The sequence below is a fragment of the Varanus komodoensis genome, unplaced genomic scaffold, assembly GCF_004798865.1.
Source record: "Varanus komodoensis strain SLA01 unplaced genomic scaffold, ASM479886v1 scaffold45, whole genome shotgun sequence".
Lineage (NCBI taxonomy): Eukaryota > Metazoa > Chordata > Lepidosauria > Squamata > Varanidae > Varanus > Varanus komodoensis.
This window is the reverse complement of record NW_025336011.1, coordinates 5,641,149-5,665,391: the sequence shown is the minus strand read 5'-3', so window position 1 is coordinate 5,665,391 and position 24,243 is coordinate 5,641,149. Positions and strand designations below refer to the sequence as shown.

Here is a 24,243-nt window from a genome sequence, read left to right as displayed (position 1 = left end):
AAGAGCGGCCACCATCACGAACCGGAAACCCTCACTATAAGGGAAAGAAAGATACACCCCGCGACATTTTTATTAGCCCGTCATTAGAAAACAACCTCAACCTGTTTTTCACGTTTTCCCCGACCACCTCACTCCGCAAACTTTCCCATCCAGCGCATGCGCGTTCGTTGGTTGTTCCTTCGAGGCACGCACGCACGCGCCCCGGCCCCGCCCCGCATCCCCTCCCCCCTCCTATTACTCCGCCGTTTTGTGTGTGCGCGCGCGCGCGCGCTCCTTCGAGTTGACGAGGAAGAGCTCGAGCTGCCAGTCGCTCGCCGCGCCCCTTCCCTCGTCGATCCCAGCCGTTGCCAGGGCGGCTTCCTGCCTTGCCGAGCTCCGCCGCGGGCGCAATTTTCGAGGCAGCGGGATCGATCCACTCTCTAGCCTCTTCCTCTTAACTGACACCCACAGAAGGACCCCCGTCTCCCCAAACGCACGCCCTACTTCAGTCGCCATGAACCCCAGCTGCGCCCGCTGCGGCAAGATCGTTTACCCGACCGAGAAGGTGAACTGCCTCGACAAGGTGGGTGTTCCGACGGAGGGCGAGGACCGTGGGGGGAGGGCGAGACGGTTTGTCGAGGGGAGGGGAGGGGAAGGGAGGGGGTGGGCGTGAGGGGGTGGCTACTGGAACTGTGGGGCGAAGGCGAGAAAGTGGGGGTGGGGCTCGTCTCAGGACGAGGAGCAGGCAAGTAAGAGCACTTTGAACTGTGTGTGTGTGTGTGTGAGAGAGAGAGAGAGACAGACAGACAGACAGACAGTGCGAGGGGTGGGGGTGGTACAGGGAAAACGGAAAAGGGGAATTGCTAGCCGGCGAGCGGAGAAGATGGTAGCAGTGGGGGGCATGGACAGAAGGGGGAAGCTCTATAGGTGTGTGCCGTAAAAGGAGAGGGGTTTTCTTGGGGAAGACGGGCGAGGTGGCATGGGAGGAATGCAGGCCCCAAAGTGAGGAATTGCCGGAAGGAACGGAAAAGAAGGGGCGGGGGGGAGTGAGTGTGCAGAAGACACAAAGGGGTGGTGGGGTGGGGTGGAGGAACAACGATTTGAGAGTGCTTAGGATGGGGAGGAAGGCGCCAAGGGGTTTGCTAATAGGAGGATAAGGTTCAAGTTAGGCTGAATAAAAGCGGGGGAGGGTGGAAGAGGGAGTTGCCGGGCCAAGGGTATGGCAGAAAACCTGAGGGAAGGGAAAGTGTGACAAATCTAATGTGGGTAATGGTGCGGCCTAGAAATCAAATAAACAAGAAATAATCTTAAAAGATGGAAGTAACAGGTTATTTCTGAAATGGAAGCGCTTGCAGAACTGCTTGCTAGGTATAGGTTCAGAGTGTGTGTTTGGAGGGGGAGGTGTTGAGTGTGAAATGAGTTTTCTTGGTGGGTGAGTAGGATGTGTTTTTTGTGGAAGCCCTAGGGTGGGAGTGGTATTGAGGAGACAATTCTGAAAGGGCATGGAAAGGGAAAAGTAGGTGTAGAGGGTGGTATATTGCCTGCATGGTGAGAGGCGATGGCAAGCAGCCTCTCTTGGTGAGTGGAGTTAGGGATGAGTATGTGCTGAAAGTTGGTTCATAGTGGGGTCTGTTGTTAAAGTTCAGATCAAATCTGTTATGAATTGTATAGGAATTAATCCAGTTGGGGAGGCTTTAGGGAGGAAGTATGGAAGATGCATGTAGAAGGCTGGCAGCAGTTGTGGACAAAAATCTTGAAATAACAGGAAGGACATATATTGGTCAGATGTTTAAAATGTAGTGTGGAGGCTGACTAGGTGTCTCTGTGTTTATATGGGTAGTTTCAGTTCTGTCTTGGGTCTGATAGTTAAGCATGCCAAACTAATTGAGGATGAGTTTGTTAATGATTTGACACCTGATTGATTGGATCCTTTTGATACTTTTGGGCTAGAAGCCTGGCTTTAGGGGAACAGATATGGAAAAAGGCAATGATAATGTACTGTCAACAGGACAGATGACTTCAGGAGATAGCTTCAGCTATTGGGTACATAGAAGTAAATAAAATGTATATTCTTAGATCATGAATCTGGCACTTAAAATTGCCTCTCTTGTGAAAAGTGATTGTGGCTGTATTTCTCATGTGTGCTACAGTCGTGTCTTTTTTCTGAAGGATGAAAGTACTGTACTAGTACCGAGCTATTATAGACAGACCAAAACAGGCCTCAGAACTAGTTTTTTTTTTCCTGCCTCTTCTTTCTGAATTTGTTTTCTCCCTTAATCTGCTAGTGAATTTGATGGACTTGCTTTTTATCACATTTCTACCTGTAAGAGACTGGTGCATGGAAGTGTAGGAGAAAGTACCTTTCCACTTCTTTTCTTAAACAACATATGGCACAGCTGAATTGATGTTGGAGAGAGTCCAGTTTTGACTAAGGTCAAAAGACAGGAATTTGAGCCACGTTGTCAGCTCTTGTTTGAGCCCCTGTTTAAGGCAATGCAAATGCCATAACTTTTAGATCTTTTTTATAAATTTTTTAAAAATGGTATCTAATGAAAGCAATAACTTTCTTTAGACATTTTTTCTTTTTTGTTACACCCTTTAAAAACCCAGTAGGGAGTCTCAGCAGACAAAATGAAAGGGACTTAGTTATCATCTGCTTTATGTTAGATTCTGTTCCTTGCCTCCTCCCTTTAGATGGTTTGTTCTGCAGTGTTTCAGACTTTAAAACTTAGAATTAGTTTTACTAATTTCTTTAAAGGGTTGATTTCCTCCTTTTGCCATTATTGGTGGTACTAGTTTAATGAACTTTAAAACCTTATATCCAATACAACGGAAGAGAGAGTAATTTAGCTATGACTATGTTTTGTCAATAGCAGAAAAACTTCTTAATTACTCTTAACTGTTGTTGTCCTAATGGAATATTCAGTGATGCTTTCTATATTTGGGACGGGTTCTTTTCCATCTTCATGAAGATCTTGTAGGGCATAGGAGATGAGTCTGAAAAAATATAATGTCTCAGTACAACTTTACAAAATCAAGAGACTACTCCACCCATCCATCATGTTTTGATGACCTTTGAAGCAAATATAAGGACATTCTTCTCTTCTGAGGGATAAGACTATTCCACCACTATATGTACCTTGTATATTATACAATCATTTGCTATATGGCAAATAAGGGATATTTCAGCTTCATCAGGAGTATATTTATTTAAAAAGTTCATCTGTTCATGTATCTGGATAACATTGCATTCAGGGATTTTCCAGCCTTGCATACTGTGCCTGTTTTGGAGGTGAAGACAGAAGTCTGTTGTCACAAGCTATAGCTACTGATTTGTGTTGAGTTGATGGAGGAGACTCTCTTAATCCAATCAGTATTGTTGAGATTTCTGTTAGTGAGTCTCCTGTTGTCAACAGGAGACTCACCTGGAACTAGTTCCATTCAGAGCATGTTATACTACTTGGTTCTAACCAACACCTAGAATTGGCCTGATATTTCAGGAAAGAACTTCAGGGTGTGGGTATGAGTGTGTGGGTGGGGGGGAGTGAGGAAGAAGGATTGGTGTGTGGACTGAGGGTGTAGGAAGGGATAAGTCTCAATGTCACACATGAGGATTTCTTTTCTTTGCAATAACAATCACCTCATAGTAGAGTTTTATATGGAATCTAGTTTTGTATCTGTTCTATATATGATGGTGCTGAGACTGGTGTACAGGGTTCCTTTATCAACACCCACCGTCAAGCCTTATATCCATTTGCTATTATTTCAAAGCAGTGGTTCATGGGAGTTGCACATAGGTCAAGAGGACAGTATTTAAAAATAGCTGTGCTTCACTTTCATGATTTAAATACATACAGCAATTGAGAATTGACATAGTTAATTAGTTATCCTTAGTATGCAGACCATTATGCTATAAAATATACATAAACTATGTCTTTTCCATATACTACATATGAGCTTTATGTGATCTGACTAGATTAATTTCAGCTATAATTACTAAGCTGAAGGAGGATGAGTGTCTCCAGGACCTTTTGACTATGGCTATAAGCATGTACTTCTATGAGGGGGTATTAAAGCCTACCTTTCATTTCAAATACATTCTGAACAAAATATAAAATGGTACCTGACTGTTTTGTAGAAACTAGTTTTGAGATCTGTTTGTACTTTCTCCATGTACTTATGATAAGTCACCAGAAGCTGGTTAAATAAAAATGGTGGTGACAAGCTGTATTGAATATTACATGAGCTAGTATAGTGTTGTGGTAAGAATATTGGACAGGGACTCAACAGTATTTGGTCATGAAGCTCATGGAGTGATTTTGGATCAGTAAGTGGCTGTGTTTACACATAAGCATAAGCCATGGCAGGAATAGCTTGTCATTATGTGTGAATTCAGAAAGGATGGTGAAGTGTGACGTGCTTGGTTACCTTGCATCTTCATGGAGAATCAATGATCTGTTTTAAGGTTTCCATGCTTCAGAATTGCTTGTTGTTGTGTGTGAATTCAGTTATAGTGTTTTTCTGTAGTTTCCTTGTTTCCACCATTGAGTCTGGATTAGCAGCAGCAGCAGCAGGGCATCGTGCAGCACCATCTCCAACAGCAGTGATCTTGGAAATAGGCATGCTTGGCACTCCTGACTGGTTGCTTCACTTTATTGGACTGGTGCTCTATGCTGGAGCAGTAACTGTATGTGTGTTTCACTCATCAAGCCAAAAATCTTCTCATGTGAAGGCAGCATTGCACAAGAGGAATGCTGGCTGTGTATGAGCATAGCTATCACAGTAATCACCCTGAGAAGCCCAGGTCTTCCGTGCTCTCTGACCTCCCCACTGGGAGTGTTCCTGCAGTGCTCCTCTAAAGTGACAGTGCTGCTCTAGTGAGTAGGCAGGAAAAAACCAAATAAAGGCAGGCTGAGAACATGCTCAGAGGAAGGTGTGGGCCAATGGGGGAGACATAGGCAAGAGAGGTGAATGCTGGGATTGATTCCCAGCTGTGGGGGCTGACAGGATACATGCTGGCATTTGCAGAGAAGATGGTGCCGCGTGGAAACTGCTTGTGAGTAGTTAGCTCACAAATGTGTGAATATAGGACACAAGGCAAGAAAGATATATTGTATTTTAATCTTTATTTCATTCTATTTTGTGTTTTATTTTGGTTTTTTCCCCTGCTGTAGCCCACCCAGGGAGCCTTATGGCTAATGGGGCAGGTTAGAAATTGAATAAGAAAGCTTTATAGTGTTTCTTAGTGTTATGGGTGAACAGCCCTGGTGAGTTTCAGTATTACCTGCCTTACAAAATGGTTGTAAGTATAAAAACAGTGAGAAGAAAGGTCATGTAAAACTTTGCTTCCTTGCAAGAGGAGAGAAGGTGGAATATAAATGCAATAATAAATAAATGCTTCCTAATATTTTTCCTCCTCTATATGAAGTAGATCAGTATTCTCAGTTTGCAGATAGAACACTGAGGATAAACAAGAGAACTTGATGATTTCTGATTTTTCATGTCACATTAAAGCTACACTGGATGTTATATTACATAACTGTACATTGTTCTTTGACTCTGTTGTCAGTGGTTCTTGCCCACCATTTTAGCTGCATTCACATGAATAGCTTTAAATACCCAAGTTAAATATGTTGAGACTGTGCCTAAATTCTGTGTTAATATTACATGGGTATGCAATGCTGCTTCCCCTCACACTGCTTTGAGTGCAGTCAGAAAATACTACTTCTGGTCTTTCGTTTTTACAGTGTCATAGCCTTATTATCTGTGGTGACTAGATGTGGTTTTTGTAGGGAAACAGTGGGACCTTCCGTATCATTTTCATACAGGGCTCTGAATTGTGAGTATGTATTCCTGATGCCTCATTTTAAACTGTTTAACTGTTTTCAGAACAACTGAGGATTTTGTTTTACTATCGCGGCTATGAGGCATGTTTTTTAAATCGCCCATGTTTTTAAAATGTGGTTCTACTCTTAGACTTAATCAGTTGTTCCATGAAAGGTCTGTTAAAGATCCTGTGTTGGGGGAAAAGTTACTTTGTTAATAACTTGAAGGATGAGTAGCTTTTTGTCTTGGGGCCATACCTGAATTGCATAAGACCTCTGTTACTTGTGTTTGAGATGCAATTTGCAGAGAACCTGAAATATGCATAAATACTGGAGGTAAAAAGCTGTGGTTTTGATGAGTTATTTGAGATTCTCAGCAGCCTTGTTTCCTTTTGGTTGTGAAGACTTGTTTTGCCCAAATGTTTAGTGTTTTTGTTTTTTTTTAATGAACTACAGAAAAAATCTGAATAACCAAGCAGTTATACCATTTTATCAACTCTGAATTTATTTACAGTCTGCCATTCTGGAATGGGTTACACAGCATCCAATACTCTTGTCATGGAGTAATCCTCAGTTCAGGTTGTTATGGACTTCTTGAAATGTGTATAAGCACAAGACCTATGGCTAAAATGTGATCCCATAACTATGCATTTAAGATCAGGATCTTTCTAATGTATAACTGTGTAGTTAGTTATATCATAGGTAGACTAAAGTACAAGGACTGTTGGCAGTTAGAGGAGCCTGCTGAGCTGAAGAATATTTAACATTCTCTTCTGCAAGTGCAGTTGGCTGTCAGCCACAGATGAAGGTGCAGATCTGTTGCCCTGGGCGATCAAAGTGAGGCACACTCCCTCTGTTTCAGTACGGAGTCATTAAATGCTCCTGTCATCTAGGTTATGGCTATGTTTAAATATTGGGTGTGGTGTACTCATTCATACCAAAATTTCAATAATAATATTTGGTTCCAGGATACTTTGCAATTACTATTGAATTTCTGTACTCTGGAAGAATAGCAAATCTAGCCATAGGTTATGTTCATTAAACACAAGTGTGGCAGTTCTTACATGTCAGGCTTTGTTTAAAAAGCAGTAACTTTACATTCGATGAAAGAAATACACATCAGTTGATGGAACCTGTTGACAGAAGTTCAGGTAGGTGGGATTGTATCATGCAATATAGGCTTCACTTCACACGGTATCCATGGCCACATGACCACAGGAAGGTCTTTGGATGCTCATGGCCTTAGAAATGGAGATGATCCCTGCCCTCTATAGCCCTTAAGTTAGCAGAGTAAAATCCACAGGGGCTCCTTTCCTTCCTTCTTTCAGAATGAGGCATAGAGTTTAGAATTCAATTAAAGCAATAGAAGTTACAGTATGTTAATTTGCTTTGTTTGACTATTAAGACCAAATAATTATGCTTTATTTCTGTGGAACTTAGGGGAAATTTGGCTGGACTTTTGGAATGTAGAGAAGCGTCCCTTGGTTTTGTTCATTATAAAATCCTGGATTTTGTGAAGTAGGCCTGCTGCTTAGCTGCAAGAGTTCATTGCCATGTGGTTATGGACATGTATTTCTTTATTCACTGTCAGAATAGTTATGGTTGAAAATTTGAGGGCTCAGTATAGTGTTCTCTTGTTTTTGGTGATAAAAAGACAGAAAGTGTCATAGAACATTTCCTGGAATCAGGGCTGCTTTAACATCAATTTTTTATGATGAGCTATCTTAATGATCCATTGTGAAGCCTAGGCTGATCTGAAGTTTGTTTGAAAGGAGACATTTGTCAGGGTACCAGAATTGTTTTCTGTGCTAAGACCAAATAAGGCAACTTCCTGTTGGGGGGAAGAAGGTTCTTGCGGCAGTGAGGTGGTAAGTTGCAGAGACTTCCTTTAAGGCTTAATGTGTGGCAATATAACACAATTATGTTAGAGCTAACTAAATTGTATTAGTTGTTAATTCTTGCTTGTTAAAAGCAAATGTTAAGGGCTAAATACAAAGGAATGTTTTTCCTGGTCTTGCTTCATAACTACAGTGTATTTTGGGTTGAATAATTGTAGTAGAAATTTCCTGTGTTAAGCATATGAATAAGCCTTCCAAAAGGCATGGAGGGTGGCATGGAGTACTTCAGAAATAGTCCTTTGCAGAATTATTTTGAATATTGTTTTGGAGACATGGTTAATTGTTACTGCTACTTCACTTAGGAAGAAGTAACCAACTGGAAATATTTTGCACTGACATTGGTTTCTTATTCTCCTTAGTACTGGCATAAAGCATGTTTCCACTGCGAGGTCTGCAAGATGACCCTCAACATGAAAAACTATAAGGGCTATGAGAAGAAGCCATACTGCAATGCGTAAGTTGCTTATGCACTGAGCTCTTTACTCTCCTTCTTTTTAGACTTAGATATGAAAAATATAAGGAACTGCATATCTATAAGTCGCAATGTGCTTGGATCGCTGGACTTCCTCATCAGTCAGAAGTATGAAGAAAGAAGCTGGGTTAATACCTATGGACCTAGGGCACCCTTAATCCTGTTAGGCCATCAGCATCCTTTCACAGCCCTGTCACGTGCTGTGAAAGAATAGACTATCTGTTATTGAGCATGGAGTAAATGGCAAGAGCGTGATAGGATAGAATACAGTGTGGCACATTCCCTTCTAGAATGCATGTGATTTTAAATTTAGATAAATAATAGAAATATGAAGTTATGGCAAGGAGGAAGGTGTGTAGAAGAACTAGTGGCAGTGACTTAGGAAAAACTTTAACAGTGGATTTTGAGGAGGGCTTTGGAAAGAGAGTCCAAGTAGATTTGTGTAGAACAAACAAGATGGTGGGCATAGAAGAAGAGATTGACAGTAATGCTAATAGCAGAAGATCATGGAGATGAAAATCCTTATACTTTGAAACATAATGGAGATGTAAAAAGATGTAAATAATGATCATAGCAGGAGGACAAGCATGCTTTTTGTGATGCATTTCAAAATTACTAATATAGGTGGAAGACTGGGAGCACATTAGGATTAGAAATTCTGGTAAAGAGCAGAATTTAAGTATATCGCATGAAAATATATTTGCAAGGTATAAATGCGAGGTGGATAATCACATAGGATACAGTCACTGCTTCCTCAAATATTGGTGTCTCCTGGATAAACCATCTCAGAATCTTAAATTTATTTACTATCTGGATTATGAGCCTTATAAAGCATTAGCAATTTAAAAAACCAAAATAAAACTAGGTTTAGTCTATTCAGTAGTCTTAATACACTATTGTGCTGAAGTGTTTAAAGCAGATCACAATATTCATTAAAGGCAGTGGTACATTAAACTATATTCACAAACCTTACTAGTCCAGCAGAAGTGGGTTTCTGATATATTTGTCTGTCTTCCCTCCATCTTTTCTCTTCACTCACTCTCAATCCCTTTCTGCCTCCCTCCCTTGTCCACCCTCCTGACCCCATATTCCTAGCAATAAGATATTAGATAACTGAGTTTACATTATTGCTGGAGTTCATTGTGGCTTGTTTAAGCCATGGTGCCCATGGGCACTGTTCTGTGACTTTACAAGTATACCAGGGTGGGTTGTGCATGGGCTGATTGACCCTCACGCAACACACTTCCTCCTGCTTCAGATGATACGACAAACTTCAGTTGTAGCTTGACTATTCAGCCTGGCCACCAGCACATACTATAATCCTCTATTGATTTAAATAAACTGATGGGCTGTTCAGTCAGGTGAACAGGTCTGTTGTCTTTGCGTGCCTCACTCTCCTGGCCTTTTTCATGGCACATAGCCATATGTATAGATGAGGGAACAATTCATGAAGTGCCTGATGCCATCTCTACCTGCTTGCCTGCCTTCCCTCTTCCCTTCTAGATTCAATCTGCCTCAGCGCTGTATTATACCACATAAGGTTAAAAAGATAGCACTAAATTTGAAAATAGGGTTGGTGGGTTTTCTTACTGAAAAGTGAAATCTAAGTAAAAAAAAATTTTCCCCTGGAAGGGCTTCCTTTTTGTAGCAAGTACTGTATAACTAAAAGCTTCCAAAAGCTGTTTTAGTTTCAGTAAGGTCAAAATATATGTACACTGGTGTGCTCCAAAGATAAAAGCAAGAAAACATTGGGAAACCAATCCTATAGCCTCTAGGCAGGGACAGCTATCAAGACAAAACCAAGTGTAAAATTAGCCTATTGATAGTCTCAGTCTCTAGGTCAACATCATGGTTTGTTCCTGTTGCAGTTTCCTTCAGGACATTATCTAAGTAAAGCTTCTTATCTTTATACACATGGAAATGCACATACCTGCTTCTCTGGAATGGCACAATTCTGGATAATTTTTTCTTCAATAAAGTAATGAAATTATTTGTGCACATCTGGGGTGCTAAAAAGGTGAACCACTGAGAACCCCTTCAGTGTTCCACTTGTACATTTCTGGGAGGCTGAAGGTGCCTGTCAAAACAGATTACAAAAAGTGTTCTCTAGGACAAAGAAATGGGAAAAAACCCTCAGTGAACCAAAATGATTCCTGATTGCAGCTGGGAGTGCAGCTTGAGCTGCAAAATCCCCTTGGATTCCAGCTGACCCATGGAGGAAGGAGGAGCACACTGTGGGCTGTTCTCACAGCCACCAGACTACCATGCTTTATTGGCAGGCTGGGTTGATGACATAGCATGATATGCAAACCCTCCTGTTATGTTATGTGAAAAACAAAGGAGCATAAATGTATATGCTAATTAATATGATAAAGGTCTTTATTTCAAATAAATGCATATTGTACACAGGCTTAGGTGTTCAGGCACATATATAATGCGATATGTGGAGCAATGCATTAAGAAACACAGCTTCAGCTTGACAGTACCAAGTACTGTCAGTACTGTCATTATTTGACAGTATCAAATAATGAGGTGGTATTATGAACTATACGACATGTATTCCTATTTGACAATACTAACAAAAGATGAAAAACATTACTGGAAGTGACTATATAGTGTAACTCAACTGAAAACACAAACCCATGCATTCAGGCACTTACAAAATAGGTGATATGAATAACAATGCTGTGTAGGACAAAGTTTCTGCTTCATGATAAATGATAAGGTAGTACTACAAACTATATAAAAAGTTCAGCCCAAACACTTGTTTGATATTGTCAAGTTGGAACTTTTCATGTTTCTCACATCAGTGTTGCAAATTTTATACATGTGCTTGAATAATGTATATATGTACACTATAAATGTACAGGCCATCCCCAGGTTACAAATGTCCAAGTTATGAACATCTGTACTTATGAACACACTGCCATAATGTCTATTAATTTAGACATTTGAGTTAAAGAGAAACAGTTTGTAGTAATGAACATGGGAACTTTTAAGAGTTTAGAAGCTTACTGTGGAATATCATCACAGAGAGACTGAGGAAGTGAAAGGGTAGAGAGGGAGGTCCTCTAAAGCATGCCTTCTTGCCCCATGCGTCCAGAGAGGAGTCACTGGTGAGTGAAAGGAAGGATGAGGAATAAGAACATAAGAATGTAATAAATGAAGAAGAGCCCTGCAGGACCAGTACGGGGGGGTGGGGGGGAGAAGCAATCACATATGGTCAACAGTGTTAAGAGTTAAAGTTTTTCTTTGGGGGTGGGTGTGTAGAGATATTATCATTTTTTTCACATTTGCAGGTGTCTTGTGCCCCTAACCTCTGCAAATGTGGAGGACTTAATATATACAGATGTGTTTCCTAAGTGTGTTATATGATGTTTTAAGATATTTTTGTTGTACTTTTCATAATCTGTTTTTATGGATTCTTGTAAACTGCCTAGAGAGTGTCAGCCATGGGGCAGTATAGAAATGAAATAACAGCAACAATAACCATAGGTGAAACAAACCTTTCTATAGATCATGGATTCTCTGGGTGGTTTGTTGGGGGGAAAAAAAAAACAAATCATCCCAAGGAAAGTGGTCTGGGTTCAGTTAACATAGTAATCAACTGTGGTTTGCTGCCCATGGTGAATTATGTGATGCAAATCATAAGCTGTTGATTTCTGGTTGTCCTTTCATCTGAGAGACCTTTCCCTTTGTTTAGCATTGGCTTAGCGATATCAATGGGACTTGCCAATATAAACCTGTGAAAATCTTGCCTGTCTATACTCCTTTACCCATTTCTGTTTCTTGGCATTCTCAAGAGTAGGAAAAATATTTAGGAGCTTCTGTAAAAGCACCAAATAAAGTCACAAAGTCAAAAGAATTGTGCTCTACAGGTAGTTTATGCCACATCCATAAAATTTTGAATGAGTGTATACAATATTTTTGGCTGAAAGGCCGCATGTGATGCTGGCTCAGGGTTTTAAGGGTGACACATGTATATGCACAATGTGCACATACATTCCAGTACTCCTGATAGAGATGGCTGTTTTCTTGCTTATAGCAGCTTCTGGAAAAGAACAAGCTGTATTAGAATCCCTCATGGTAGAGTGGAAAGTCTTTCCATCTCCACTCTTCACAAACCTGATACAACTTATTTTATACTTGCTGTTGCTAGAGAGTCCCTTGGACTGCAAAGAAATCAGATTTGATTTAAAAATCAACCTTCACTGTTCTCTAGACGGACACATACCTGAAGATGAAGCTCAAATACTTTGGCCACCTAATGAGAAGGAGGGACTCATTGGAGAAGACCCTGATGATGGGAATGATTGAAGGCAAAAGGAGAAGGAGATGGCAGAGGTTGAGGTGGCTGGATGGGGTCATGGGTGGTAGGGGTTGGATGGACCCTGGAGGATGGTGGAGGACAGGAGAGCCTGGAGGAATGTTGTCCATGGGGCTGAAAAGAGTCAGATGTGACTTTGTGACTAAACAAAGCTGCTACTAGTGAGGAAAGAACTATCTTTATGAAGATAATTGGACGGAGGGAATTTATTGAGATTTGAACAGTCCTGGGAGTCACAATGCAGTCAGAGGGCAGGTTGTATACTTCCTGGAAGTAGAATCTCATATTCCATATTTATATGCTCACTACCAGCTCTGTCTGAAAACAAGGGATGCTGTTGATACTGGACTCTGCTGAGCAAGGCAGACACTGTCTTCTCTCAGAACACTTGCTAAGATTCTCATTATGTGTTGAGATGAGTGTGATTACTACTACAGGAAAGGAACATCTGTATATGATGGTACTTTATCAAATAAGGTTCACCAATAGCCAAGATAGTGGCTAGATGCCAGTCTGTTTTGGTTTTTTGTCTCTCCGTGGATTAGTACTGCAGGAGGGCTTCAAGGGTTACCCAGAATCCAAATCTAGAGCAAAGATATGTTGTAAGCAGGGTGGAACTGAACTTTTCTGTCTCTAGCTTTGCACATGTCAAATTTGGTATGAATCAAGAAATCAGGCATGAAATGTTAATTCCTTTGCATCTAGGCTTTCATTTTAAAAGACAAAACAAGCCCCTTCAAGTTGAGGTTCAAACTGTGCAGATAATCAAAAGTGCTTCAATACTCCTGCTCATTAAGTCTGCAATATTTAAATGAAACATTTAAAACAATTTTAAAAAATATTTAAAGATTGTCACCCCATCTATTGAGCATCAGAATTAAGTATTTGTATTTTTAATATATGTGAATAGAAAGCCCATTGTTGGAAGCAATCTCTTGTTTATCACACTAGAGGATGGGCTGGTTGTTTTTCTGTCCAACAAGCCACACAGCCTGAGTTTGGACAATACTACAAGCTATGTCCTAACAGTGATTATTCAAATTGCACTCTGTATGCACTATGATTTAAATAGGCCACTGTGGCTTATTTTGATCAAAAAGACATCTAAGATGGTGGCTGCTGTAACACATGCATGTGCCATCTAAAATATGCTTTTCTTCTGAACTATTTTTATTCATTTGCAAGCTTAGATATAATCAGTTAAACCCACCAACTAACTGTCTAGGATTCTGTTAATCCTAGCCAGTGACAGCTGAATTCCATCCCTCATATATGTGAGGCCAAGGATGAAAATGTGCATATAGTGTCTCTGAAAAGCTTTAGAGTAGAAGTAATAGAGTTACCCTTCCTTTAGTCTGTGCTGATATTACCCCACCCCCAAACATTTTTTGCCAAAGGCACAGAATTCTATGAAACCTCAACCACTAAATTTAATGTGAAGTATGTACAATAGGTCAATGCAAAAGCTCCAGCATATATACTTTTGGCATAATATTTTGGGGGGTGGGGGTGGAATACAGCTATGATAAATGCTGGCAGAGTCTTATACTGGGAACTCGCACTGCACAAGGCCTTTCTTTCTAAGCAGCCTCCATAAAAACTAGAACCACACAATGAATGTCCTATCATTTTCTGCAGAATGGGGAGGGGAAAAGGCCACGTTTATGCTGGCAGGAACAAGCTTGCTTCTTCAAACATGCCTAATACAGGCTTTCCTCTGTCCATGCTCTGGATTCCTGCCAAAATGTGAGCTTATTTTTCAGTGAAAGCAGTGGGAAGAAGGCTGGGCTTCCGTTCTGTTCTCTTGATGCCATAAGGTAATCTGAACATAACCTTCCAGTGGGAGCCTTTGTGGTTTGATTATGCCCTGTGACTTTATTGCATTAGTGAAGTGTCATGAATGGACCATACTTACTCTGATCTCAAGGGCTTAATTCCTAGCCTCTTCTGTCAGTGGTGTCTCGGAAAATGAACTAGACTGAATGGTAGTACCCATTCAATCCCAATTTTTAAGAACTAGTTTAGAATAGTGACTAACATGGAGCTATGAATTCAGGCTTTCCTTATTTGAATGTTGCTGCTTTTATGAACTTGCTGGGTGGCCTCAGGCAAGTCATATTTGCTCAGCCTGCTCTCTCTTTAATCCCCACTATGCAAATAACACTTACCTGCCTTGCTGGGTTAATGTATAGATCACAAGAAAAAAAAGTACAGTGATTTGAGTGGGCATCTTCATATCTGCTTGGATGTGGCTGCCATTAAAGGAATTTGAGTGAGTAGTGGAGGAAATGCAGATCCTTTGAAATTATTATACTTGTATCATTCCCTTTTCTTATTGAAATGAGTGTTATGTACATAGATGTGGCTTGTTCCTTTTTGTCTTTACAACTCTGTGGAAGGCTTGTGTGGGAGAGGGAGAGGGGCAGACTGGCTCAAGGTCACTAAGTTAACTTTATGGCTGAGCACAATATGAACTCTGATCCTTCCTGGCCACTAGCTCTAAAACCAGTAAAACTGGCTTCTTCCATTGAAGAAAGAATAGTGCATGATTTCGAACAGATGCAGGAATTTTTAATCTCCTTTAATCTGAGGCTGCTTCAAGTGTGTGAATGAGAAACTTTCACAACCTAATTTTATATGTAACTCAATTCAGTACTGGACTGGGAGTCTCCAGTACAAGGAAACAACATGTTCAAAGTATTGACCGCTAGACATAAATATTCTGACTTTTTTAGTAATTGGTCTGTCTGTGACTTCATTTCTATTGCACTTAGTTTTTCTTGTGGTTGTGGAAGTACATTACTTCTGATAAGTATCACATTACAGTTTTGGGAGGGAGATGTACAAATTTCATTTTAGACATCTTACTAATTAGATTGCTTGTGGTATATATGCCACATTTTGCTATTCTAGCTAGTGTAGAAAAACATTTTGGGGTACACTTCATCTATTTTTGATAACATTGATGTTCCAATGTTTCTTGTAATCCAAGTATTGTGAAAACCTAATCATTTTGATCACACTTCAAATGTTTCTGCTGATCTCTAGCATAATTATCTGGGCTATTACCAGTGTGACTTCCTTTTTAATGAATTATATTTTAATTTGCATATTAACAAATTTGTTTAAACAAAGATGCCTCTTGAAGGAAGTGTTAAGAAGTTGTTACTAATGATAGAAGGAAAGGCTGTTGTTATTTTTATCCTATTCAATAATGCACTTGAACAAATTCAGCCTTGGCAAATAGTGTGTCCTTGCTTTATAATTTCATTAAGATCAGCTCCTGTTCCTTTAATAATTTACTTCACACAACTGCAAGCTATAGTCCAAGTTTAAGTAGCCATTTGGGCTGAGAATGGGAACCACCACAAAATGGCTACCATAGACATGGCAAAGGACAAATATGTTGCCCATAAGACTGAGTACAAGGAAGAGATGAGGGATGTCTGTGCCCAGAGAACAACTACAGTTTTCAGTAGTAAAACAGACTTCTTTCACAATAGTCATAGCTGCTAGTAAGAAAATGTGTTACTGAAAAAAAAAGGGAGGGGTTGGGTTCCTTGATGTATGCCAGGAAAGTTGTTTGGGGTGACGGGGGATCATTGGTTGCCTACTCCTGCTAGTCTGTTCCCATTGTGATGCAGGTTTGTCATAGGTTCTAGGTAGCTGTGATATGGGAGATTGAGCTGTGAAAGATCTGTAATTAGGATTTCTCACTGCTTTAAAAGTTTAATAGCTGGTGTTGTGAGAGGAATTTATATTAAGACTGGAGCATTAAGCTTTCTCTTTATATCACTAAGCCAGCTCCTCATTTCACATATGTATATTTACATTAAATGCGTATCTTGCCACTGGTGACACTTCACAGAAAAATCTCACATTGCCAATTTGTTAGAATGGAGAAAATTCTAAGCAAACCATAACTTCCTAATAGAGGAAACAAAATGATCCATATTTCTGAAACTGGAAAATACCAGCAAAAAATAAACACCACAGATCAAATCTAGCACTTGATCAGAAAGTATAGCTCCCTATATAGGTACAAACAAGCTTTTAGTGAGTGTTGGGAATGAGGGTGGCAGTTGTTCTTGACACGCAGTCATGGGCTGTGCCATTCTGGATTGCAGTATAGAATTAGAAGGGGAGGAGGCAGAGGGAGCTTGAGAACATGGGGTTCAAGAACTTTGAGATGATTATCTGAAGATCACTCTCAAGTGCTAAGACAGGCTCTGAGATTAACAAAGATACACAGGTGGCTGGTGGTGGCATGGGAGAGGAGTTTTCAGAGTCCGATGAATCTAGTAGGAATCTTGACCCCATGATGCAGCATCAGAAGGGGAGGAAGGGAATACCACTTAGAAGATAGGCATATAGAAAGGAGGTGGACTTGCTTCCAGTGGGCCCTTCAGAAGGGTTCAGGCCCAGACATACTGAAAAGGAGGATTTCTAAAAGTAGTTATTTAGACAGGGTTCATCAAACCACTCTGCATGCATAGGAATATATCCTGTGAGGGTTGTGCTTGCTGGATATCCTTTGCTGGATAAAGAGCTTTTGCGAAGAAATGGTCTGTTGCTTTGAATGCACAAAAGGAGGAAAACTTGGTGCATGACAGATAGTGTTGAGATAGTTAAATTGAAACAGGTGATTGACCTTCCATGTTAAAGTGAGTGGGTACTTGCATTGATTGAGACTGATTGAGTTTATGGTCAATCAGAAAGAGTCTTTCTGATGTACACCCTGCTGAGAAATCTTCTTTATTTCTTGAAAGGCTATAGAATAGCTGACAGGAAGGTAGTGGCATAGTTGAGCAGCTATTTCCTCTTCTCTCTCCTTCCTGGAAGGGAAGACACAGTGTTCCTTTTTGCAAAACAGCTGCTTTAAAACAGCATTTTTGGTAATTGTATTTGCAATGCTGCTCTTGTCTGGCTATAGTTGGGTGTTTCTTCCATTACTAAGCTTTCTAGGAAAAATATGTGTATGCTGGTTGGGAATAGAGCATTCTTTTTTCAGTAATATTTGGTGTTTATAGTTCATATATCTTCTGCTTTAGATAGAAAGCAATTCATGTGAAAATGCCAGTACTTTTCAAATTTCAAAATCTAGGGCAGTATTAATTTAAATTATGAGGTAGCTCTAGCTCTTTCTTTCTTCAATACTACCTTCTCAGATGCACACCTTAATGTAGTTAGAGGGTTTGAGAGTATCAGAGAAGCCAAGTGAAATGCCATCAGGAAACCAGACTCCTTCACTACACTGTTCTCCTAGCAGAGTCACCCAAGGTGGAATGGAGACACCAGGCCAAGATGCATCCAGCTTCTTAAGGAGTAGCATTCACATTTGCTTGTGGATATATCTGATGGTGATGAGGGTGGAGGAATTCCTGATGGGTAACTAATGAGCATCAGCAGTAGCTGAAGGCAACACTGGCAGAGGAGCTTTCATAGACAATTGCTGTGACAATTAACTCTGGTTAGTATTGTGCAGAAGAAAGTAATGGGTAAAGCATTTTTGAGTTTTCTTACCTTGAAAAATCCTTAACTTGAAACAGTCCAAAATGAAACACAAAATAATGCCAGCAGAAGAGACTTGCAGGTTGGAAGTTATTTAGCTAGCTACTGGGAAAGAGCACATGACGTGTTCAAATGGCATTGTCGCTAATGCTGCAACTATATCAAAACTGAAAGGAAGCATAACAAAATGTTCTACTCTGGAAATGAAAAAAAAAATTAGAAAAATTGAGCAGCTCTTCTACTGAGGCAAGATGTAGCACAGGCAGTAAGGGCTATAGTATAAAGTCCAGCCAAATAATATCAATCAGAATTCTTAGAAAACCTATCAATAATAACCATCATTTTCCATCTGAGCCCTAACAGATGCTGAAGAAGGAATTGAAAACTTTTATGCAAATTCCCAAGAGGAAATTTATACTACAGCAAAACAAGGCATGCTGATGATCATAGATAATTGGAATGCTGAAGTAGGAAACAAAGCAGAATCCAATGTTGTGGGAGAATTTGGCTTAAGAGTAATAAACAAAGAAGAAAAACTCATAGAATTCTCTGAAGCCAACCATCTGTTTATTGCAAATAGTTCAGGCAACCACCAGACATCACCAGATAGTCCATTTGACTTCTGTATTGACCATGTAATAAGATATAGAAGATGAAGAAACTGTATTCTCTGTGGTAATGACCATGAATTATTAAAATCAGATCACTAACAGAAGCATAGTGCCACAATAACATTTAACATTCCTGAGGAATTTAAAGTCCACGTGAAGAACAGATTTGCATTACTAAACTCAATTGACCATGAACTAGAAGGACCATGGACTGAAACCAGAAACACTATTAGGAAAGAGTGCCAAAAGACAATTCTTGTAGCAGAAAGAAAGCAAAAATCTAAGAGACTCACAATTGCTAAGGACAGATGGGAAGCAAAAAGTGACAGAAATAGGGTCAGAATCATAGGATTGTAGAGTTGGAAGGGGTCATGAAGGCCATTAGGTCCAACCCCCTGCTGTTGTTTACACCATCTCGCTCAGGTGGCTGTCCATTTTTCTTTTTGAATGTCTTCAGTGTGGGAGAGCCCACAACCTCTCTAGGCAACTGGTTCCACTGTCCTGTTGCTCTGACAGTGAGGAAACTCTTCCTGGTATCTAGCCTGAATGGGTTGTTGTAACTTCAATTGATTATTCTATGTCCTTCACTCTGGTATCAGTGAAAAGAGACTGTGTCCTTCCTCTGTGACAGCCTTTGAAGTATGTATAGAGTGAAATCATGTGTCCCCCTGTTTCATAGACTAGAAACAGTCAATATACATTCCAGTCCTTAAGGAAGGAGATGCAAAAGAGTGGAACAACTGACAGACCATTCCACTAATTTCCCATGAAAGCAAGGTGATGCTCAAGAAGTGGTGTAATTGTCACCTGGAAAGAGTTAAGGAAAACCCTAACAGGATGGGAACTTAAATTGCCTCCACCAAAGAGTGATTCATATGACCATGGGAATTTTACTGCCAAGGTTAGGGAGTAGGTTTACACCTTATGTTATCTCTTCAGCCAGGCCTATGGATATTTATTTACTTACTTACTTACTTACTTATTTACAGTTTTTGTATGCTGTCCCCTTGCTATATAGCCTCAGGAAGGCTCACACAAATAAATAAATATAGTACAAATACAGTTAAACAAGGGGGAGAGCTTCCAGTTGTGGACAATCTCTGTGTGATGGCTAACAGCTGAGAAAGTTGTCACTTTGGAATTGGTGGTTGACATTGCACCACTAACCTTGGGGCTGGGGTGAAAAACCCTAAGTCTGAGGAGACTCTTTTGTCTCCTGCTTGATGCTGATCTGGTATAAGGGTCTGAATCCCTGGCCAAGGACAGATGCTTCAGTGTAGGACAACTGCATGTAGATAAAGAGCAGTGTAGAACTAACTTCATTGTTTTAGTGCTAGGAGTTGCAATACAGAGTTTGCAGGTATAGGGCCATTTGAGTTTGTGTATGTTGTACTGCCTTGCTAGTTTTCATTTGCTTTCCCCCCTTTCTTTCTCTTACTCCCCACTTTGCTCTCCCTTATTTATATTAAAAAACTAGTTTCTAACTTAACGTGTCTGAGTGTGTTGTAGTGCTAAATCCGTTGCCTGGTTGCAGTGCAGGGGCCAGTTGGTGCTAGGAGCTTCTTAGGTATGATGGCAGTAGAGAAGGGATATTCTGTATTTATTGACACGTGTTAATAAAGAATTTTGCCTTATATGGAGCCAGAAATACCTGACATTCAAGCTGGATTTCGCAAAGGAAGGCACTCAAGATAGTATTGCAAATATATGTTTGGTACTGGAGAACACCAAAGGATTTCAAAAGAAGATCAATCTATGCTTTATAAACTACAGCAAAGCCTTTGACTGCGTGGATCACGAGAAGTTATAGATGATTCTGAAAGAAATGGGTGTGCCTTATTTCCATTTATTTGTCTTGATGTGTAACCTGTATTGGGGACAAGAGTCTTCTGTTGAGACAGAATATGGAGAAACAGAATGGCTTCCTATAGACAAAGGTGTCAGACAAAGGTGTATTTTATTTCCCTGTCTGTTCATTCTGTAGGCAGAACATAAGAAAAGGATCAGAGGGAGGAGTGAAAATTAGTGTTAAGATCCATCAATAAGATATGCAGATGATACCATTTTTTCTGGCAGAAAGCATCAATGAGTTGAAACAACTCCTGATGAAAATGAAAGAAATGCAAAAACAGGACTGCAACAAAACATTAAGCAAACAAAAATTGTGCCTGCAGAAGAATTACACAGGATTAATATCAACAGTGAAGAAATTGAAATTGTGCAAGATTTTGCATGTCTTGGCTCAATCAACAATTCAGACAGGAACTGCAAACAAAGAAGAGGACCGAGACTTGGTAGGGCAGCAATGAAGGAACTAGAAAAGATCATCAAGTATAAAGATGCTTCAGTGGAGACTATGACCAAGATTATCTACATTATTGTATTCCTGATCACTGTAGGAAGGTAGGACAGGGAAGAAAATTGATCCTTTGAGGTATGCTGGAGGAGAAATTTCTGAATACTGTTGATTGACAAAAGGACAAACAAGTGGGTCCTAGGTCAAAACAATCCAGAACTTTCCCTGGGAACAGAAATGATGAAACAAAAGTTGTCATACTTTGGACCCATCATTATTTATTATTTATTTATTGCATTTGCACATCATGAGAAGGCAAGACTCACTAGAGAAGACAATAATGCTAGGGAGACAGAAGAAGGGAAAGACCAAATATGAGATGGTTTGATTCCATAAAGGAAGCCACAGCCTCGAATTCACAGGAATTGAATAGGGCTGTCAAGGACAGGACACTCTGGAGTTTAATCATTCATAAGTTCACAAGTTGGAGATAACCTGACAGCACGTAACAGCATTACTTGATTAACCTTGGCTAATCAAGAAGAAAAGAGAAAATACTTCTCTTGCTATGTTTCTGTCCTCTTTGAAGGCTATCTTGAGCATGCTGGCAGCTTTTTGTTTTAGGTGAAAGTTGTTGAATAAGTGGTACCACATCACTTTTCTGCCACTGATTTTGATTTTGTTTGTCACTGAGATTGGCATTGTATATGATTTTTGTTGATTTCCATTATAGTTGAGAAGTTACTCTGTGATTGCTGGCAGTTGAAAAATCTTCCAGTTTCTGTTTCTAGGGGCATAGTAGTCAACTTTCTGAAATTTATAGAACATAGACTTAATTGTGCTGAACTTTCAGAATATTAGTTTGTCAAAGACTGGCTCCTTGTGTTGGCATCCTTCCACTTAAGTTTTGTCAGATGTCTCTTCATTCACAGATCATTGCTTCAAGTTAGTCCATGTCTTACTGCTCATCTCTTTCTTTGCTCTTAAGAAGTCACTATTTTCAGAGGAATTTTCATCTCCTGGTAGCAGACTGCATATAAATGTCACTTTTTGCACTGTGTGGGACTAATTACTTCCTTTCAGCAAAACAGGAAAAACTGACTAGCTTTTAAATAGCTCCCCTCACCTGTTGTGGTTGCTTGTTTGTAATTCTAAAAACAGAATGGTTGTATTTTTTCATATCTATCCCCTATTATAGATGAATTCTCCACCAAGTCAGATCTATATCTGCAAAATGCAGGAGGTGAAATGGTGTGGTGTCAAGCCTGTGGTGCAGTAGCTATATACTTCCATGTATTTTGCTTTCCCTTACATTGGGACATGTTTTATTTATAAAAGTTTAGGACAGCTGTAGGTATTGCAGATGTAAGAGCAATCACAAGTATAAGTACTAAGGATAAAGGGGGATATGCAGTGTGTATCATTTTAGAAACTGTCTGAAAAACACTTGTCTTGTGGAAAGATTCATGAGTGACTATGGATGATATTGGAACCCTCTTCTAATTCAGTGCATTTCCCCTTAAGATTCTTGACCAGATAAACTTTTGCATCAGTAAATGCCTCCTCTTCAATGTTCTGAGATGTGGGTAAGCCAGTTTTACCTCCTTTGAACTAAAATTTCCCAGGTAATCACATGACTGCCTGAAGATATACCACAGACTTGTGCCACTTTTATCTTTATCTCAGGTCACAATAATCAAGTTTTAAAACACTTTTTAAAAAAATCTCACTCTGAACTCAGGAGTGTGCTGGCGCATGATTGCTCCTGTTCTTCTGTGCATCACACACATGGGCTCTGTGCCTATGTGGAGTCTGTTAGGGAAGATTCCATAGCTGATAGAGTTTTGGCATTCCTCCTCCTCATTCTTCCAGTTCCTCAACTGCTGCTGTAGTGCTTTGGGAATGTCTTTCCTTTACCTCTGGTGATTCTTAGAAATTTTTTTCTCCATTTCTTTTTGTTACTGATCCCAATCCCTTTGAAATTCTTCTTAATTTTCTCATCCTGTTATTTAGCCCCCTAAAACAAACAAATAAATAAGCTGCTTTATCTTTCTTTGAGCTTTCTCCTGATATCTTTTTCCCTTTCCTTGCTTATCTCTTCAACTCCCTTTCTGATGGCACTCAAGGCTCCTTTTCCCAAATGTGTGCAATACAAGAGCAAGCTCCCTCCAATAGATAGACATTCCCTTTGCCTCTTCTGTCAAGATGAGGGACATGTGATTGAATCATACTCACATTGCCAAGCTTTCACAAAGCAGGCCTGAAGAAAGAGGGCAAGCCACCTAAGGTGCTGCAGGCAGTAGACCCCTACTTTGTAGTCTCTATAAAGGGAACACTCATCTATCGTAGAGGTGTCTGCCTTGGTCACAGCTCTAGCCATGGACCAGACCATGAGACTGATACCTGGATGTTCATTTAGGCCAAGAAGGCCAAAATGGTGAAAATGGCCAAGAGTGTTATGTTGAAAGGCTGCAAGTGGCATTAAAAAAGCTTACTGTGATTTGACACAATCATTGGTACCAAACATGACACCTATTTATTTATTTAAAACATTTGTATTCCAGCTATATCAGGCATGTCCAAAGTCCGACCCAGGGGCCAATTGCAGCCCGTTTTCAAATTTCGAGCGGCCCGCAGCCTCTTCTCCCCGCCGGCTCAGCCTGTCACTCATCCTGCCGGCTGGCGTTTTTTCCTTCACCGCACAGCGGTTCCCGCAGCTGTCCCCTGCTGCCTCCTGCTCCTTCAAGGCTGGTGGTTATATGGCAGTAGACCTGAGTCAGCACTCTCACCGCGTGACCCTTGTGACACAAGGCTTGTGTGCCCATTTCTAAAATGGCGACTGTAACTAAAAAAAGGAAAGTTGACAGGGAGGGCCACCACTTCCAGGACAAGTGGAAATTGGAGTATTTTTTTCACAGAAATACGAAACAACTGTGTCTGCCTAATTTGCCAAGAGACCGTGGCTGTTTTCAAGGAATTCAATATCAAGAGGCACTACCAGACAAAACATGCTAACTACAACAAGCTAACTGGGAACGAACGCAGCGAAAAATTGAAGGAACTGGAAGCTGCTTTAACGGCACAGCAGCGCTTTTTCACAAGAGCCCATGAGTCAAATGAAAATGCCACAAAGGCGAGCTATGAGGTGGCAACGCTGATTGCCAAGCACTGCAAACCTTTTACTGAGGGTGAATTTATTAAAGACTGCGTAATGAAAATGGTGGAGAAAATTTGTCCTGAGAAGAAGCAAGAGTTTGCCAATGTTTGCCTGGCTTGCAACACTGTGGTACGGAGAATTGAAGACGTTTCATCTGATATTAAGAG

General features: G+C 40.3%; 1 protein-coding gene across 2 annotated transcripts in view; it reads left to right on the top strand.

Annotated features, from left to right (window-relative positions):
- Nucleotides 1–267: 267 nt before the first annotated feature.
- The window catches only part of LASP1 (LIM and SH3 protein 1), a 62,343-nt gene continuing 38,367 nt past the window's right edge, over nt 268–24,243 (top strand). For both annotated transcript variants that reach the window (XM_044444494.1, XM_044444495.1), the window contains exons 1-2: nt 268–562; nt 8,062–8,156. In XM_044444494.1, coding sequence (XP_044300429.1) covers nt 494–562; nt 8,062–8,156 — 164 coding nt within the window. In that variant the 5' untranslated portion in view covers nt 268–493. The remainder of the gene's footprint in view (nt 563–8,061; nt 8,157–24,243) is intronic.